The following is a 20,516-nucleotide window of genomic DNA, read 5'->3' as shown; positions in this document are numbered from 1 at the left end:
TCTATTCATAAACATGCAGTGTGCTATCCTCCACCTGGCAGCTGCCTCTGTGCATATGAGATTACTATTATGCATCTTCCAATCCCAAGGATAAACATCTCTCCACTTTTGAAGTTTGCAAGCATGAGGCATATTTTAGTGCCATACGACTTAAGCATCCCTTCAGGTATCACTTGCAATCTTTCCTCATTCTATATACATTGTTCAACTTTAATGGGTATCTAATTTGTGTTATCAGCTTACAGGGCAGTAAGTAATAATTTGCATGGCTGCCCTAAGCAAATATGCTTCCATAAGCATCCCATAGTATAGACACTAGAATGGATTAACCTCCATATTGGCTATGCCCCATCAGTTGATGCTTTTTTAGAAATACGTAGAACAGATAGTTTAGTTTGGTGGCAATCGTGCTGTAGAAAAAAAAACTGTCTGGATTTACCACAAGCCCCGTCTACCTTCACATTCAGATGCTGCGTTGGATAAAAGCCTTGAACCCACAGCCACAGTGAAATGACATCTGTGGAGCTTAACACCCAGTACTGGAATAAACATATAATGTGGGTTTGTACTTAATTTTCTTGTATCACTGGTGACGTTCAGTCTGCACTGGCATGAGTGGCCTCTTGTGATTCCAGTTGCCTTCTAACCTGGCTCACAATAAGAATGACTGACTGTATGTGGACCTGTCTTTGTTAGTTCTCAAGCCTTTTTTTTTGGCCATATTCTTGTATAAGCAGTGATAAGCCTGAGCAGGGCGAAGGTCAGCATGATTTTAGCATGTCAGCTGTACACAGTAGTCTCTATCGCTGTTGATCATTTTTAGCAGTCCTTGAGACACAGGGAAAAGCTCAGAAAGGCCCTCTGAAGAGTTCTCTGTCTGAGACTTCTTCTCCCCCTGACAAGGCCTCACTAGTCCCTCATGTGGATGACAACTCTCTCAATCTCGGGTGGATTTCAAATGCCAGTTGCACTCCAACATAAACCCCGCATCGATCCAAGTGAGAGTAAAGCTCCTCAGTCCAGAGCCCCAAGTTAATTAACATTCGAAACGAATACGAATTAGCCCTGCGCATGTGTTCTGTGCGTTCACAGTGGATCTACAGGGTAAACGGGGATACATCTTAGAGAGTAGCTTGATATTCTACTGGCTTGCATCAGGCATGTGTGTTACGCTTGTTAGCTTAGTAGACAGTTAATTGCCATGGTGGGTGGTTAGAGTGCTAGGAGCCTGATCTTAGGAATATGTCATATTTGTTAATCGGACATGCAGATGCAAATAATGTGTGACAGACTGTGACCAACACTACCGGAACATAAATACTGTTAACTTCAGAAATGTTCTTGGCTCAGAAATACTACTGCATAAAGGCTATAAAGACAACCCACTGTTTATCTATTTATTTATTTTGTTTAGCTATTTCTGTTCATGCGCCAATATGACAAAAGACGTGTGATAACAAAAAAAATCCCACTGAAATAGCAGCGTGCCAGATTATGCTTTGTTGAGGGTTCTGTGTACTACAATCCCACGCTAGTTGGGGATTGTTGGCCTGATTACATTAGCTGGTACTAGGAATTCATGTAAACCAAGTGAAATCTGAACACCATGAATGGAAAGAACACTCGGCTTGCACAACCTAATTCATATTCCTTGAAGGATTTGTAATTTGCAAAACATATCAGATATCTGACAGGAGGGCACAGCCTCTTTAAAACTATGCTATTCAAACTTGCAGATACAGTTTGAAAAGCTCGTCCATAAAGATTGATTAAAGTTGTAAAGATTTCGCATCAAAACTGGGTGGGGGGGTGGGGGGGCTCTGATTAAAGCTATCTGCTACACAGATGCTGCTCTTTTGCATCAGCCATCAGTCCTATAATGTCCCTCACTTGGTGAAATTTTTGTTAATGCAGAAATAATATCAATGCAAACTTTATTAATAACCATGGTGAGAGAGGCTGGAGAAATGTCACTTAATCAATGAAAACAAATCATGTACACCTTGCTCTGATTATGTGGAAGAGTGTGAATATTAATGTATCAGTCTAGATCAATGTTGGGGTTGCATATATTGCCTCCTGTGTTTACTCATAGTTAAGACATTTCGTCCTTTTATATTTCTGCTGCATCCCTGAGAGCGATCAATGAAATACTAAATAGAGATATGATACCAGCTATTATAGTAATTCAACAACAGTAACAAAACACTAGCGATTGCATTATTGTAAACCAGAAAGATGGGATGTTCCAATTTCAATTAACTTTGGTTTGTATTTGCTGATATTAATTAAGAGGGCTTGCAGAAGGACACAAAAGAGACAGGTTTATTGTCTCAGATTATTCTCATGAAAGTAGCATTAGTATGTAGGACAACGCTACCTAATTAACTGGCATGGGAGGCAAGACATTACACTGGAAACCTTTTGATTTGTGGGAGGTAGTAGCATTGGGCAAGAAACAGATTCTTTATTTCATTATTTGATAAGAATGCCTTTAATGAAAATATCAGCCCAGGAGCAACGCAAGTCAACATCACTACTTTAGTGTAAAAAAAAAAAAAAAAAAAAAACTTGCTTCAAGGAGTAATTTGCAATCAACGAATTACCTCATGACTACAGTCCATTAAATAAAATGTGAAACACACCTGGTGGGCTAACAGGGGTCAAACGTATAAGCAGCAGCATGAACGTAAGGTGATGTGGCAATCAGAGACAAAGCAGCATCTAGTCTCTCTCTGACAGGTTAATGAAATGCCTGCTGCTGCTGTGTGTGCTCGTGTGGTGAGGCTCGGCTCTGTCACAGCGAAGCTTCTCCTGGAGTCTGGGAGTCAGCGATGTGACAGTGTTGTATCAGTGTCACTGAAAGCAATCATAACATTCCTTTCCTCCGAGTCCGGGGCTTGTTTGAAATTCCCTTGGCAGCAGAATGCTTTAGGGGGTCAAACACACCAAATCTCCCCAACAATAATGGGCCAACTATCAGTTACATCTCTCACCTGTAATCATTGGCCAGCATTAAAAGTATCTTTTTTTTTTCTCTTGCGCATACTTGACTGTGAATGCTTTTGAAATGAGTATAATGTAATCTGTGCCGCAGATATCTTCTGCTTTTGTGCATCTATCCAAGCAGTGAATGGTTAGGCCTATCAGTTACTCTCTGGAGGTGATGTATACGCTCTCTAGAACAATGCTACAAACAGATGAAGGCTATAATATGCTGCTCATTCCTACTCTCATTTTTCAGGGTTATTTTGTTTTCTTTTGGAAAAACATTTCAGGTGCCGCCAACTTTTTTTTTTTTTTTTTTTTTGGGAAAGAGTTTAAAGCTCCCCTTGGAATCAAACTTAAGAAATAACATTTTCCAAAGTGCTCTGACAGCAACCCCAGTTGCTGGAAAGATGTTAGCCAGCAACTCTTGAGCCAACAACAGAAACTATTTTGTTTTCAATACTGAAACATGAAAACAGAAAATTTAGCGAGTACAAAGTAAAAAAAAAAAAACTAAACCTAATGCACTATTTGTATGGCTTTGCTTAACTCTTTACACATCAACTTAATCAATGAAGTTGTGGCACAAACTCACATGTGTAACAACAGAAATCCATGTTAAAGCAACCGATGGGAGTCATGAGACATAAAATTTCCATTACGAGACATATCATTTTGACATTATCTTCGTGATAAAAAAAAGTTTTTATTCTGTGACTGTGATGTGTGTCAGATTATCCACCTGGCTGTCTATCTGTATTACCCTTTAATTTTCACACTGACGGTTTGAAGAATAAAGACACAGGGTTTAAATACATCTCCCCACTGAATAGACATTCTTCACCAGATGTGCGACAGATACTGTCAGTCTAATCTTTGAAAGCAACAGCGTCAACTTTACTGTGTATTTATTGAAAAAAAAAAAAAAGGATCTTCACAGATTATGATTTAAAATCAGCCTTGACGTTAAGTTTAACTCTCTTTCCCAAACTTTCTTTTAATTGTTGCATTTTGCAGGGACACAAAACACAAGAAAAAAATATGTCTCGAAGAACTTGAAATTAAATTAGAGAGGATAAAGTGATATAAAGTGATGGAACTACAAAGTTTACAACAGATATGTACTAAGCAGAGGAAGAAGCCATTTGAGTAATTACAGCAGGACATGTCCCACTTTATCAGGCATCTCCAGCATTGTCCATAGGGAGTTAACTTTTAGACTGTTTACTGGCTCAAAGGCCAGGCATGCATCTGAAGCCACATAAGCAAGATAATGTGTCCCAGGCTACAAAAGCAGGCAAATCACTGTGCATTAAGACTGGACACACAATAGACAACAATGGCTTGCATAAACACTATTTAGAACTATTCACATGGCATTGAAGAGATGGGCGTCGACTCAGTATTGCTGCAAAGCCGGCGCATTGTGCGGAGGTGAAAAGAAGTCTAATGAACAGGAAGCCTTATTTGAGAGAGCTGACAGTAACCATACAACAGCCGCATTGTGTGCTTGCCACCAACCCCGTGGGTCTCTACATTAGGAGAAATGATGAGAAAGTAACCCGAAAAGACACAGTGGGCCCTTGGACCCACGTAAATGCAACCAGACAATAATGGGGGACACAAGCTGTCCCCACCTTTACCCAAAGCTGCACGTTTACATGCACAGAACATCAACCGCTCTCATGGCCAAGGATAAAAGCCCCCTGGCCAGATGGAACTTTGAAGTACATTTGGGTTAGTTTACCACCAAAGACTGCAATTTTAGGGCAGCCGCAGTTAAAATATATGTCATACATTTTAAATTATATCAAACTCTGCAGAGCAAAGTTAGAAACTTATGAGTTTGGTGCACCGGGCCTCCCCCTCCTCCTCCTCCACACACACATACACTCACTCACCCCCTCACCCCCTGCCTCAAGCTTCATCAATCTTCCACAAAGGCATGACATCACCAATAAGCATAGCCTTTTATAGCTTTAAGCAATAAGCCTTATTTACTGATGAGATAAGCCCTAAGCCATTGTCTAGCCCTCCACTTTGCTTCTTTCTCTCGCAGTTGAAGAATCAAACGGCACTTTTGGAAGGTGACAGAGCATGCCCGGGATTCAAGGCTAAAGCATGCAAAGAGGTTTCCTATTTGGTGGCTTTTCAAAGGGCCAGTTTAGTTCAAAGTAGCAGGGACAGGTAACAATTACAAAAAATCCTGGCTTCTTTGAGACCACTTGTTCTGTTTCCTTAAGTTCTCTTTTCCCTGAATAAAAAGAGTATGACTTTTCATTTCAGCAGCTCTTTCATTCCGTTTAAATGTTGTGCATATAAACAGCTGTGAAATGTGACTAAAATTATCCAGTGAATTTAAATCACACTCACACACAACGGAGTTTGAAACAAACCACAGCCTGTGGAGTTTACGAAGCATCATCCATTACATGTCTGACCTATAATTACTGTTTGTAGCAGTATTAGTCGGCCAGTCCGTTAGGCCAGGCCGGGGTGGTCACTAAACTGCTGAGGCACCATGATGCAGTGTGGCTTATTAAACCTCACGCGTGCACGCTGGGAGGAACTGCTTACAGATAGTGTTTGTGTTTGTTTGTGATGCTACTCTTAAGAGCAACTACTAGTTATAAGTTTGAGATCAACACCTGGTACTTCTCATTTTTCCACTTTCATAAAGTCTGTCACAGGAAAAACTAGGTCTAACTAGGTTGTTGCATCAATCTAGAAAACATAGCATCAACATATTCCAAATTGAGCGCCTATTTTTAACAAGATAAAAAGCCATTTTCTAACACACTGCATCCAGTGTCACCGCATGTATCTTAAAAACTTGCCATTTGTTGTTTGTTTTTCTTAGCTCTACACAGAGTCGTGTCAGGGCCTTGGGAACTTGTCAGATATTCAGTTTGTAGTCAGGTTAGAAAGGCTGCGCGCAGAGTCTCTGGGGAATCACTCCAGTCTCCCCATCTCCCCCCCAACCCCATGTCACCAGCCAGGAACAAAGCCGCCATAGTCAATTCTCCTAATTTCACTGCAGCCTGTCGAAATCCTGTTCTCCTTTTCTCCTTCTCTTCAACAAGTACTTTATGCTGGGATCAGTCAGGTCTGAGTTGCCCACAAAAACCTGAGGCTCTCGCTTCATCGTCTTTCAGCACCGGGTTTGACACTCCCCATCTCCCTGCCATTCAGACGCCTGCACCATGCAATTTGTTTCCATTTGTCAAACAGCAGTATCCATCACAAAGGAAAATGCTGGCACAACAGAAAGTTTGTGAGTAACATTGTCTCCTCAACCAAAAAATGGCCCTGAGACTACTTATTTATTGGCCCATAACAAAACAACCTTGTACCACTTTCAGTTATTATAGATACTTGTTACATTGTTCTTCTCTCAACTGACTGAATAAAACATCTTTAACTGAATAGAGCATGTATCACATCCTCGAATCAGCACCAACGTATCACTTTTCTCCTAAGTGTGGATGCTACAGCTTGAATTCATCATTTCATTCACTGCTTCCACATTGTGCTGACTCTTATTTTGCGTTTTATTTCTTTGGGATTAAACTTCATTGTGTTGGCAGCCAGGTTTCTCAGACATTTATTTATTAAAGCTATATCAGCACTATGTTGACAGCATTGCTATTTGCACACCTATTCAGATATGTCTTAAAATGGCAGTATTATTGGGCAACGTAGGAAAGTATCTGGTTAATAATACTTATTGTGTAAACTTTGTTGTCACCATTCTTGTGTTGGCTGTTATCGAGGGGAGAGCAGAGAGGATATGTGCTGACTCTGATGCAGATAGCGCCATGAGTATTCCTATTGTGGCAGCTGTCGTGTGGTGCAGTCCCTGATAGGGTTTCGGATGCTGTCAATGCTGTGTCAGGTGCATTAGCACCTCAGAGACCCATGATGCTCCAGCTGCTATGTGCCTGTGTCTCCCCGGGCCCTGGCCGCCAGCCTGACACCCGACACAAAGTAATCACAGATCACAGCGTTTAATCACTGAAACAAGCACTCCAGAGGACCCTACTGTCAATATCCCACTCTCTCATTATCTGTTTGGATTGCACATCCACACTGTCAGATAAACAGAGTGGAAAATTAAGATTAAAAATATGGTAATTTCATTTCAGGCGGCGGGCTCCTCTCACTGGCCCATTATGCTATTGATTACCTCTGAATTCAATTTCTCTTTTCAATGTAAACTTTAATCTATTCGCAAGCCAACAATTCAACTCCCAAGGGGCTATTTGAGAGTAAGTAACCATTTAATATGACGCTGGCTGAAGATTCACTGGCTTTAATGAATTGTGTAAATCACTCAGCTTTTAAAGGAACTGATGTCCCGCAGTTCACGGCCCAAATCTGGGCTTGGTTAAATGCTGCCTTTTATACCAAGCTAAGTGTTTACTGACAGCCATCTCTGAATGTGTAATCACCTGCTCTGCTCTTGTCTGTATGAAGGCGAATTAAACAGCTCTTTTCTAATTGAGGCAGTGATGAAGAAATTACATTGTAATTAGGATTTAATCGTCATATTGCACTGCCAGCGCGTTAAAATAATGGAGTAAATAGCTGCAGCACCGTGAAACAAGATTTAAAAATCACTTGACTCAACACAGTAATCACTAGGTTGTTTTCTTAACCACTTACCAATTTGTAGCATCGTGGTCAAGACCAGTTGTAATCACTGACCTGAGGCAAACACACCATTCAGACAAGTGGATATAGGATGAGCAATAGCGGGAGGAAATGGTTAGTGAGTCAGTGTGAAAGGAGACAACAATGTCTTAAAAGTAAAATGAAGACAGCACTGAAATGTTAGAAATACTGTTTTATTATATGTAATTTGAATTTCATCTACTGTGGATTATAAGTGACCATTTCTATCACTTATTTATGACCACAAAGTGCAAACTCACTGGAATATAACCTTTAACAAAACTCAGTGTTACAAAAAAACCCACACACAAAGTCGTAAATAAATAAATACACAGCTATAAATAGTCATACCAAATTTCATATTATTGCCAAAGTGAAAGGTGCTACGTTTTTAAAGCGACAACAGCACATTCATCAAAAGAGTAAAGAGAGGAAGTGGATATTACAGAGTTTGAGAGTGACTTAAACGTTAAACTTTAAGTCACGTTCTTTGTTAGTATCACTGCCATTAAATGACATGTTCCATTTCAGCTTTACTGTTCATTCCCGACAAGAGCTGAGGTAGATATTAAAACCACTGTGGTCAAATTGCAGGAAGACTTCAATAAAAACAGTGCAATTACAAAGAATCAATAATCTGATTAAGGCACAATAATTCCTGAAAACACTGGTGTCTCCTCACAGTTTCTCCTTGTCTTGTTAGGCATTTTACCAAATAGATTTTTTTTCCAAAAGACCTTAGTCCTGCAAAACAATGTCTGCTTTAAAAGAATAATTTAAGCCACCAGTAATTTATTGCACACCCAGTATCTGCACTCTTTTCTGCACCAGTGCAGGATTGAAGCTGCCCAGGAGGCCAGAGCACACATACATAAACATAGCGGAGTGTAATCAATAAACAGCCATGCAGTAAAATGCTGTCAATAAAGCCTGCCTCAGATACTTGCCTCTTTTCTGTTCCAGACCAAAGGACTATGACAATCAAATACAGCACATATTGCAGTACATCTGCTGGGAGTCTAAACACATTTTAATGCACAGTAAAGGAACTAAGTGTATCTGGTAAAGGATTTGGTCAGCGGTGGTCACAGCGACTCTCCACACTGTCAAAGAGACGTCTCAAAGATGACACAGATGTCCTTGGCACAGCGCACGTCTGTCACTCGCTTTTTGTTCGTGTAAACCTGGAAGTGTATCAGGGAAGCGGTGTCACAGAATACAAGCACACAGTCCAATCTAAGCTACGATCTGTTAGGGTGTGTTTTTATGACAGATCCAGTCAGAGCCGGGTGACGGGATTTGTCACCCGCTGAAGCATGCAAAAGTGGCTTATTTAGCCTCATAAACAGCTGTGAAAACCAAGGGGAGAAAATATCAGATATAATCACTGAAATTATTTGTTTTATTTGAGTTAATTTTCTCCAACACTGACTTCTAAGCTGAGCTGTGTGATTGTATTTGAAAAACTGTCTCAGAAGGTATCAGGGTTTGCCTAAAGTCTCTACAAAATTCTTGATTTATTTATACAAAGAGGCTCTGGTAGACCAAAAATTTCAGTGTCAGAAAGTTTGATGAAAAAGAGGCAAAAAAAAAAAAAAAACCTGTAGAAAAAAAACAGGTTAGCAACAGCTATACACATCTTCTGTCTACTCCTAGATTCTCTTTCAACATGCACAAAGGAGCTAGAGGTTGATATCAGATCATTGAATGTATTTAAACCTTGACTGACAACTACAGAAACTTGACACACAACATGTGGACCATCTCAGTATTTAATAAGTGGTGCTAGACAGTTATGGATGCTGCAGTAATCTGATCTAAGGAGAGCACCCCACAATAAAGAAAGGAAAACGTAAGGGCTTGAACAATGTCACTACCAATCCGCCAGTGTGCAGGGTAAGACGATACCAAATAATACCACAGTGTGCTGAGTCTTTGAAATCAGTATTTTACTCATTTCACTCCTCTGGCTGAGAAGATACAGTTCCGCTGATAAATTTGTGCGAGGGGACAGAGAGAAAATGAAATGATGCCTACTTTTTCTTATTTCACAAAGACCTGTTTGAAGTTGCAATATGGTATCTGTAGTCCCAGACAGATGCACATAAAATGGAATTGAACAATGAATAGCCGGCTCTTATCTGTTCAGTGTCTGAAGGGGAAATACATCACAAATGAATTTCACAGGGAAAAAATATGGACATTCTCTATTACAGTAATCCCCATAGAAAGTTTATCCGAAATCGCGATGAAGTTAAACCCAATATTTCAAAAAAGATATAGTGCAAAGAAAGCTGCTTTTCTAGAATCATCTGGAAAATGATCTCAAAATTACATTATGAGAAAAAAGATTATATGGAGAGTTTCTGTGATAAAATCTGTGGATGTCAATCTACAAAGGGACAATTTCACTCTTGAAATTAATGTTATGGCGTCGCAATGCTCCAAGTAGGCACTTTAAATTAAAATGGTAATCAAGTGTCTTTGCATTGTCAGGGTTATGCACATCTTCTGTTGCTTAACTGTATTATTTTGGAGGTGAGCAATGAAGTCTGGAGTTAAAGGGAGAGTCTGGGATTACCATGCCCCGACTGGACTCTATTTAGCGACAGCCCCGTCCTGGGAAAAAAGGTGGGTGTGGTTACCTGTTTGGCTGTGTGCAGCAGTGAGGCGGCCTCAGCTCTGCCTGTCTGTTGGACCATCTGGTAAAAAAGCCCATCCTGGTTCTGGAGCAGCACATATGGCTCGTCATACTCCTGGATCCTGCCAGCATCCAGAACCTGCAATCACACATACAATGCTGGGTGTGAGTGTGTGTGTGTGTGTGTGTGTGTGCCTGTGTGACACCGCCTGTATACTTTACTTTGGAGAAAACAGACATTTCAGCTGTTTCACTGCTGAATGATGCATGCAGACGGTGCAAGATGAATGGGGAAACAGTAGTTCTTTGCGCCTCTGAACCCATCCATTTTACGTGACTCATGCAACAGCAAACACCGGTGCCTCTTTCTGCTCGACAGGGCCACGGACAATGAGCGTAACCTGTTGGCAGCGTGAAAGTCTACTACGCTGACGCTGACAGACTGAAGATCAGTGATTGAACCGTGTATTTATCCTGGCATTTCAGCGGCTCAGGGGTGGTCCCCATTCAAATCCAACAATCACACCTTTAAGACACGCTAGATAATTACCATCATTTCTATGTCATCACATACTATGTAAACCACACAAAGAATAGTGCCAATTCAAGCAGTTTGGAAAAGACTACAATTATATCACAGACAAATTTTAACAAGCTCGATCCCCTTACAGCGGTAATGAGCAGTTTGTTATCGCTAAAGCACAGTTTCAGGGAGTGTTTAGTATGAAAGGGAGACTCGTGCAGCTGCTGTCATAATCGACAGTTTAGGCGCAGGATACTAGGAGATAAAGTTTGTATCTTGGAAAACATTCTGCGTCTAAATACGGCACATCTTAAGATTTGGACAAGGCAATTCAGGTGTGTCCCAATTCAGTTCCCCCGGAGTGTGTGACAATCTGGGGGCATTTAACACAAGTGTAGGTGTGAAACAGTCCCCGCTGTGTGATATTTGACTTTTCTCAGCAACCCTCTCAGTGACCGAGTGGCCACCAAGTCGTGCCCCGTCCTCCACAGACACTTAACAAATGCTGCCACAAATGGCACTAATTGGCACCTCGGCAGGCAGTAGCAGGAAAGGGCCAAAGATCAAGTGGCACGAGCGCACGCTCAATGAGTGGCAACGCTGTGAGGGAGAAATCAGCCCAGCTGTTGCAAAATAAGGCGAGTGAATTAAACTTTGTTGACACTGTGTAATAGGCAATTATAAAAAGGGGCGTTTATACGTCCTGAATCTCAGGTGTGTTTAGTGTATGGTGGTGTAAATACGACAGTACTTTACACTGCACCACAAATTCTGAACACAAAAGGAGCTCTGTTTGTCGTAGTTGATGACACTTTACAAAGGCGTATCACAAAATATCAGGAAGTAGTCAGGGAGGTAGTTATTTATTTTGTTTAATCTCTGTTTCCTGTCTGTCATTATTAAAAAGACTTTCCCCGATAACCAAAGGGCTGCAGTCTCATTTTATAACGCTGACTGAAGGGCTGGACAGTGGAAATTTCCTAACTTACCAGTATTCTGTCACAGTCAATGATAGTGTTGAGCCTGTGAGCAATGGTGAGGACCGTACACTCTTGAAACTTGTCCCGGATAGTCTGCTGGATGAGGCCGTCAGTTCTAAAAGAGAAGGGAACACGACACCTCAGCACAAAAAAACACACACACACTTCCTATAGACCCTTGGGCAGGGATTTTACTCAACACAACAATGGCTCATCAGCAGAGAGGTATGTGCAGTAGTCGGCATAAAAACAACAGATATGACAGTAAGTTTACAAAGATAGATTCAGTTTATTTTGACTTATGAGTTTGTCTAATATGACTTATTATATAACTATTTCTGATTGCATTCCACATTGATAACCATATTTTGCTCTTTTAAAAAACATAATAATAATTTAAGCTTCGTGTTTATTGTTTAATATAGGTGTTACAGTAGAATTTATTAGTTATTTACTACATGGATACTCCGATCAATCATTGGCCTTCTGAGACATAGACTGACAGTAAGTCCACCGTGATTGGTCTGCTCTAACAATCCAATCACACCATTAAGTGAAAATAATTTTCACCATCCAATCTGTATTATAGTTGATACACATTTGCATCTTTTCATGGGGGTTTAATTTCACTTATGTGTGACTGACATGTTTACATAGATGATCAAACAGAGTCTTGTTTTAAGAATAATTTCTGTTTGAGGCAGAGGTAGTGTGGTAGTGGTGCTACAGTTTTATTAAATCCAGATAAAAACACTCATCTTGTAAACAAGCTACTTGTGGAATGTTCTAGAAATGTTTCTCTTGTAGACTGAAGTGTCCGTTGACCTTGGGTCCACATTGGCTGTGGCCTCATCAATAATGAGGATGCGGTTTCTGCGGAGGATGGCCCTGGCCAAACACACGAGCTGCCTCTGGCCCACGCTGAAGTTAGAGCCTGACTCAGTCAGCACCGTCTCCAGCTTATTGGGCAGCTCCTCTACCACGGCCTTCATCTGCACCTGTGGAGAGGGAGAACAGAGCCCCAGCCCTTCATTACTCCTGCATAAAGGCTTCCTGTGGGGATGTCTTTAAAGAGCCATCCAAACACACCCATTAACCGCCTGGCACAAAGCAAGGCCAGGTCCACTGATGACCTTGGCCAGTGCTCTCTTGTGGCCAGCCTCTAGCTTTAATCCAGGCCACCAAACCCATTCAGAGGCAAGACCAGGAGCTGAAGCCCTTCACTGTGGGGGGAGCCTTCATCCTGGTTGGCCTGACTGCCCAAACACATCTCCCCCAGCACTTTCAATGGTTCCCAGTTACAAGCCGCACATTGAGCTGGGCCCCATGGCCCTAATGGGATTTCCCCCCATGACTTGTGGCGAGCAGGGAGGCTGAATGGCAGCATTGTACAGGGGGACAGAGGGATCCCCCCCTGGGCTTGCGAGGGGGAATCATTCAGAGCCACGCTGGAGTACCTCTTGGAGTGCATTCCACAGGTCCTCATCTGTGTGCTGCCTGAAAGGGTCCAGATTCTTCCTCATAGTGCCCGTGAAGAGAACTGGGTCCTGCAGATAGATGGATATAGAAAGAGAAGGCCGTGGCCAGTTAAGATAATGACAAGGGGGAAGATGCATGAAAGGGTTAAGACAGGCTTTATAGAGCGCCGCTAGGCAATGTGTGAGGGGAAGATGTTCATAAAGGGCCTGCTACACTCAGGAGCTCCATTCAATGCTCTTAGCAACTATTCTTCGATAAGTTGATCTTTTTACTTGGAAAACCAGAGCTTGTGCACTGGTGTTGGTGGAGAATAGCTGTGCCAGGTTATCTGAATATATGACACAAAAAGTGCCATCTAGTCAATGTTACAACACAAAGAATTTCTTACAGTAGCTTTATTAGAAATGATAATCTCAAAATGTCGGCCGAAACACGTCCGTCAACGGGGGTTTAGGACATCAGTTGACTACCCTCATGAAAGGCCAGCCTCAGATCTCAGACAGCTAAGATGTGTTTATGGTGAGCCACACACCTGTATCAAGGTTCAGCTGCACAGCCGTCCTTAAGCGAGTGAATAAAGCTCTTTATTACAGTGCAGAGGAAAGAGCTCGCAAGTGTTCAGGCAGTGTTCCAGCACGCCACTCTGTTTGTGGTTAACCCGATAAACAGGAGCAAGCCGGCATCTCCTCATGTCAGGTCAGATATCTATTCATAAATCCAGCATTGAAGTGATTTACTGAACACTTGCTTGGACACTCTCAGGTCGTTGTAAAAAGGCCGTCTTGCCTCTCAGAGCTGCAGCAGATAAGGTTTTCATATGGCACCATTTTCGCAATGTTTTATCATTGAACAAATACAGCTGGACTTGCTTTTGAAACATAACACAGAATTTATGACACTTAAATGGTTATAATGACCATCTGAAAAACCTGAAATGAGATGTGACAGAGTATAGCAACAGCAACAGAGGTGAGTCAGAGCAGCAAGCAACTCGCCTTAAGAAAACGTGATAGGCTCCTCATCACAGTCAAAGCAATGTTGTAACTCCAGCTTACTCAAGATATGGATCTGACCTCAAATCAAGATAGGAAATGTTCACCTGGCAACTGTGAGATTAGACCAGGAGTAAAAGTAAAGTACACAATGGGTCTAAAAGGCTCAGTGTCCTGCATTAAGATACCAGAGCTACTAGGCTGAGTGTGACTCACTATCCACACCTTCATCTCTGCTCTCTTACAAGTCAGCTCAAAGCCAGTGCTGTGACAGCAACGCAGTGAAAAAGTCCCAAATGCATTCATGTGTGTAGGCACACAAATTTATACAGTGCGCAGAAACGGTACACACACCTCAAATACAAAATCATGTCTCAACAAACCTTCATGCAGGGTCAGCTTTCAGGACTTCATCCCTGCTACCTGTGTCTTGGAAAATGTTCCACCTCTTTACTTCCAATGAGCTTTTCCCTCTGTCACCAAAATACAGCCTTGTCATTAAGCCAGCTGAAGTCCCAATTCAAACTAGTTTTGTGACACACTTTAATTGAGGATTCAATGTTAGGTCGGGAAAAAACTGCTTTCAAGCACAGCTTTCCATAGACCGATTATGTGCTCCACCAATTCTAAGCCCTCTGTTTGCTACAGAATTCATTTTTAGTAAGTCATTCCTGAGAATTCAATAGAAAAGGAAATGGATCCTTTTTTAATGCCATATGCTAATAAAAGCTTATCATAATCAAATCTGTGGGAGGCAAATAATGAAACTCCTCACAGCCAATGTATAGTATACATATCACACTCAAAATTCCACATGAAAAAGCAGAGCGACTGGCAATTTATATCAAGATTCTTTCCATGTGAAAGGCTGACTGAAAATCACTTTATCTCTGATGTCTAGCAGGAGAATAAAAGGCGTTCAGATGAATTTGTATAAACGCAAGAGACTTCTCTCTATATAAGTTTGTAAAACTAAGAGCACAGAAACTCTGCTCTTCTGAATGCTGGTTAGACTTCATGTCATGAAAATGCCATCCAATATGTGATACAGATGGGCGTGCAGTTATAAAGTTCTGACTCGTAGCCTGCCACTTTGTGCAAGTCTCTCCCTCTAGGAGAGACAGAAAGAGTAAACAAAATCACATCAAACACACATCACATCCATCTCAAACTAGTTTGGACTAGGGAGTAAAACTTTATCTGAAGAAGTAGCAATGCCAGGAACCTATCAAATCCACAGAAAAGCATTAATGAAACTGTTTTTGGGCATCTTGGCTTCACCCTAGAAATGTTTGAGACTTGGGCTAAGTGACGGTGTGCAAGGGGACTCTGACTGTGAGGATGGGGGAGACTTCGTCTAAGCAGCTTTCCCATGTTTGGGGGGTAGAGGGCTTAATCCTCTGTCAGGGATGGGGAACTGCTCTCTTCACAGTACAGGCCGTGGGAGTCTTCTCCCCTCCCTCCACTCTGCTGACACTCACCCGCAGGCTGGCATTTTCTTAATGCCGTATCAGTTTCAACAAGCGGAAATAAAGTTAAACTGTCTCAAGGCATCCGTTTGTCTCACTTTCAGAAATCCCCTGAGTGACGACTGTAATTCTCCTCACTTGTTTTAGCTTTTTAAAAGCCAGGCGTATAAAAAGGGCCAAAGCATGAAGGTTTCTGTTACCACCTGACATTTCTGACATTTTTCAATCATGAGAAATAACACAACCTTGAGTGCAAAAGACGGATTGCTGTAATTAACTCCAAATAAATCTAACATTTTTCTACAAAGACAAACACACACACACACACAACAGCTGAGACTGTAGCAATTTAAAAGAAGCACCTGTGGGATGATGGACATTTTCTGGCGCAGGGTCTGTAGACCAATTGCAGAAGTCAGAAACCCATCAATCATTATTCGTCCCTCAGGTTCTGCCAGCCGGAACAAGGCAGAGATCAGGGAGCTTTTACCAGCACCAGTGCGTCCAACGATGCCAACCTACAGTGTAGAGATGAGAGTTATTGTTAAAGCTGTTAAAATTCCACCAGTTTACAAAAAGACAAAATATTATTGAGCTCCTTCAGATTACTACTGACACTAGTACTTATTGTTAGGTGTGATGACACTGAGGGATGGCTAACAACAACTACAGTGTGAAGATCAAGCTCATGAAGATATATGAATAAAATAATAATAATAATAATAATAATATATTTTACATATGTATACACAGTATGTATTTATATTCTAGTCCTCACTGACTTTTTTGTGTGTCTAGTGGAATAAGATAAAGATAACATAAGATAAAGATAAGAAATACTTTATTTATCTCTATAGGTGAAATTCATAATTATCCAGTAACTCATTCATGTATTTAGTTAAATTAAGATTGAGTCTGTGTCATTATCCACTGCCTTTGTCTGAGTTGTTAAATAGTCTAATGGCAGTGGGAACAAAGGATTTCCTATACCGCTCAGTCCTGCAGTGCAGCGAGATGAGACGTTGGCCGCTGCTGTAGCTGCGTCTCTGGCCTGCAAGGACGTTGAAGAATGTCACTCTGCCATCACTGTAGCAATAATACCTGCAATTCTCGCCATTGCCTATCACTGTAAGATCTTTGCGTGCCCAAATTGTGCCACGCATTTTACTCACAGAGCTTTTGCCAAAAATCTGAGCACGGATCATAAGCAAGACTCAGACTCAATCTGCCGGCAGGACCCAATGAACGGGAATGGTGTCAACGTTGGCACCACGAGGCAAATCGTCACTTGTTCCATTGAACTGCACGGCTGATGCCACACACTGCAGCCTGCCAACATATAGGCCTGTTATATGGCACTACACAGCCACTGGGCAACCCTTTGTTTAGACAGGGGATTACCAACAGCATTGGTCGCATAACAAAGAACCACTGTGCTCATAACATGCCAACACACATGGAAGATGCAACAATAACATTTTTTCCTCCCTTTTTGTCCAGTTATGTGAAGGATAGAAAGGATCAAGACGTATAGGACCAGGTTGTTGTGAATGAGTTATCCTTATTAACATCAAACTGAGACAAAGGTTGAAATGGTTCCTCTAAAAAGGCCTCAGGAAGCACAGATGATTATCACATTAGGGACACAGGAACAGACCCCTGGATGCATCTACCAGGTCCTTGTAGGAAACATCATCTTTCCCCTAAACCAAACCGACAAATACTGTCAAACTAGAATATGACAAATCTCTGTTCGGCAAAAGCTGCTGTAAGAGTGCACAGATATGACTAGTAGATACAACTAAACCTGCGTCTATCAGGACTGAGCTACAGGCATTCCACTCATGTGGCTAAGAAAGTTTAGATGTTTATTCTGAACCAAGATTTTCACACTGAATGAGCTTATAAAACAGGCGCCAAACACAATGGGTCATCCCTTTCTGGCAGAAGTCTCCTAGCTCTCTGCTAGACAACAAGCCGTTTCATTGTGTAGTAGTTTCATAATCTGTTACTTGCATTCAGAGTTTTTTTTCTGACCATCTTTTGTATCTTGGTTTGAAAAAGTGCTATTCAAAGAAATGTTCTAAAGCGCAAGCATGCACTTTGCTCTCCACGACCTGATGCTCAGTGATGGAAGATGAAGGGACCTTTACACTGGGTCATTTCATGTCATGTCGTAATTACATGATGAAGGCTGTATGAAGCTAATCAAGAGATGATCCTCACTCTCTTAAGAGGTATTACAGCACAGTTATGTCATACTAGGCACAATAAATACTGTACAAGTACTGCAACGACAAAGCATGTCTTCTGTAGGTGCTTCTCAAAGTCATCTATGTGGGAATTTCAAAAATGACTATGTTTTCTGATCTGATCTCAACAGGAAAATGGAATAAACCTTGACTGCGAGTAGGAGAAAAAAGAGGCTTTGTATAGCTGTGCAAACCACCTCAACCTGCAATATAACAAGGCCGCACTACTTCCTGATTGGCAGTGAATACAAACAAAGGCCGCTTTAAGCTATTTCAAAAATGACCAACATCTGAAACTGTGTTTTACATGAATGATTCACATATTCCCAGATGTTTATTAATCAAACAATAGTAATAAAAAAAGGTTATCTTGTTTTACCTTTTCATCTTATTTCAGATAAACGCATAAGAACGTCAAAGTTCACTTAAGAATTTTTATGGTGTTCTTGCAGTTTAGCTATAGCATAATGAAATGTAAAAGCGACTACTGTGCATTACTGATTTTAATTTTCCGACTCTTAGAGATAAGTGTTTTGCCCTTTGCAAGCTGTTTTTCTCCAAACAACAGTAGGTCAATGGAGTTGCTGCAGGGACTTGTGTGCTTTTATATGATTATGTATAGAATATGACTTTAGTGTCTGGCAGAGTGAATGCATCTTGTACTGTAGGTAGTAGGTGCAGGTTTCCTTGTGAAAGGGTGTCAGGGGAACTGTCAGGATGCACAAAGCCTTTCACCCCCATGGCATGCCGCAAAGATCCCTCCCATGGGCTGTCAGAGCCAGGGGCTCTACACTTATCAACCCATCCATTGTGAAATCAGCCACCCTGGCCAACCATAGCCATGCAAAATACACCCCCAGCATTAAACACAATTTCAATCATCCTCAACCATCTCCCTCTGCCTTCCTCTCTCTCCTTCTTTGCCCCTCTACCTTGGCCTCTTCCCACTCTATAGTGAATAAACAGTTGTCACCGTCAGGTAGCTCAAAATGCAAATTAGGAACAAATGGATCCACTTGAACAGTCTTAATTACATGATATGTATTCCATGAATCACAAATGGTATAGTCCTCAAGATTCAGAAGCACATATGCTGTCCTTTTAATAATTGATTTCAAAATAATGCCACATAAAAAAGAACCACACCACACCTTCTACACTAACTGCATATCAACCCAAGTCATGGGCTATGCACACCAGTAAGCATGCACAGGTGGGAATAAAGACAAGAACCTTTTCTCTGGAATTGAAGACAACAGTAAGGTTCTTTAGGACCAAAGGCTCACTGGCACTGTAAGAGAAGTTGACTCTGTCGAAGGTGATGGAGCCTGTCTTCGGCCAGTCATGCGGAGGCTGTTTGTCTGTTTCCCAAGGTGCTTCACTCTCCAGCTCTGCATACTCAACCACTCTCTCCACTGATGTCATCTACAAAACATTAGGCATAAAAATATTTCATGGAATTTTGGTCATTTAGTCAATTTCAAAATAAAAGAAAAAAAGCAGTGCATCAGCTTCGGTAAACTTTAAGTAAACATGGCAACGTCGCTCACTAGCATTTCTAATTTTACCATCTCAAAGAGAGTCATATTTAACTGGTGGATTTGTGTTTTAAAGGAGTACTCCAGTGATTTAATATAAAGCTGGGGACTATAGAAAGAAAGGCAGAGATATCCTAACTTTGAGTCAAGCTCTAAAAACCCTAGATTCTACAATTCCCATACTGCAACTCCATAATGTCTTCCGTACAAGACTCCCTGCTTCCAAAATGATCACTTCATTCAAACCACACCTCCGGTTTGTTATGCAGGCTTTCTGTTAAAATGTAAAAATATATGGTAAGACATTATAGAGCTGTTTTCAAAGGTTGAGTAGAATTCATGTTACATGTTAACTTCATGTGTAAAATAGGTGAAATGCCACTTTAACCAGCCATCATCAGCACTGTTGGAAACAGCCAGTGGAGTTGCACTACTTTCTGTTTTGTTTTCCACAGTTTTCTTGGAGAACCAAATCACACAATAATACATTTACTGCAATTACTTTTATATTTTTGAGAAGAAGAAAAATGGGTAACGTCCAACTGAAATCAGAAACAGAAACTGCAGTTGTTCAAATGTAAATGTTCTCACCATGTTCTCGATCTCTGCGCTCTGTCTGACACCCCACTGGAACATGCCTGTGAGTGTAACAGCATAAGACAGAGCCAGACCCACAGCACCTGGCTCCAAACCTGTAACATTAGAAAATAAATTAAACATACAGTCACACAATAATGAGTTTATCATCATGGTTTCACGAAAAACCCATACAGTACCATCCCTGAGGTAAAGGCAGCCAAAAGCAGTAATGGTGACAAAAATGGAACAAATTCCATCAAGACGCACAGCGAACCAACGAGAAGTAGTCAGGAATAAGAACCAGGCCTCTGTTAACAAACGCAACCACAGACATTAGATAATACATGTCATCGCTATGACCCAAAGTTTTCAGACATAACATTAGTTTGAATGCATATGAC

The 20,516-nt window shown here is 41.3% G+C and overlaps 1 protein-coding gene across 2 annotated transcripts in view; it reads right to left on the bottom strand.

Annotated features, from left to right (window-relative positions):
* Positions 1 to 7,819: 7,819 nt before the first annotated feature.
* Positions 7,820 to 20,516, bottom strand: part of LOC139619955 (ATP-binding cassette sub-family C member 4-like) — a 36,827-nt gene continuing 24,130 nt past the window's right edge. The window contains exons 23-31 of one of the 2 annotated variants that reach the window (XM_071475026.1): positions 20,313 to 20,423; positions 20,128 to 20,228; positions 19,232 to 19,423; positions 16,109 to 16,264; positions 13,264 to 13,353; positions 12,632 to 12,804; positions 11,816 to 11,921; positions 10,308 to 10,442; positions 7,820 to 8,846 (exon numbers count right to left, since the gene is read on the bottom strand). In XM_071475026.1, the coding sequence (XP_071331127.1) occupies positions 8,769 to 8,846; positions 10,308 to 10,442; positions 11,816 to 11,921; positions 12,632 to 12,804; positions 13,264 to 13,353; positions 16,109 to 16,264; positions 19,232 to 19,423; positions 20,128 to 20,228; positions 20,313 to 20,423 (1,142 nt within the window). In that variant the 3' untranslated portion in view covers positions 7,820 to 8,768. Of the gene's footprint in view, positions 8,847 to 10,307; positions 10,443 to 11,815; positions 11,922 to 12,631; positions 12,805 to 13,263; positions 13,354 to 16,108; positions 16,265 to 19,231; positions 19,424 to 20,127; positions 20,229 to 20,312; positions 20,424 to 20,516 lie in introns of those variants that run through there. The other variant, XR_011690704.1, reaches the window with a different exon arrangement.

This window comes from Trachinotus anak, unplaced genomic scaffold (assembly GCF_046630095.1).
Source record: "Trachinotus anak isolate AG129_WGS33_773 ecotype Australia unplaced genomic scaffold, CSIRO_AGI_Tana_v1 ptg000001l, whole genome shotgun sequence".
Lineage (NCBI taxonomy): Eukaryota > Metazoa > Chordata > Actinopteri > Carangiformes > Carangidae > Trachinotus > Trachinotus anak.
Note: the sequence above shows the minus strand (reverse complement) of the source record. Positions and strands in the feature narration are given on the sequence as shown.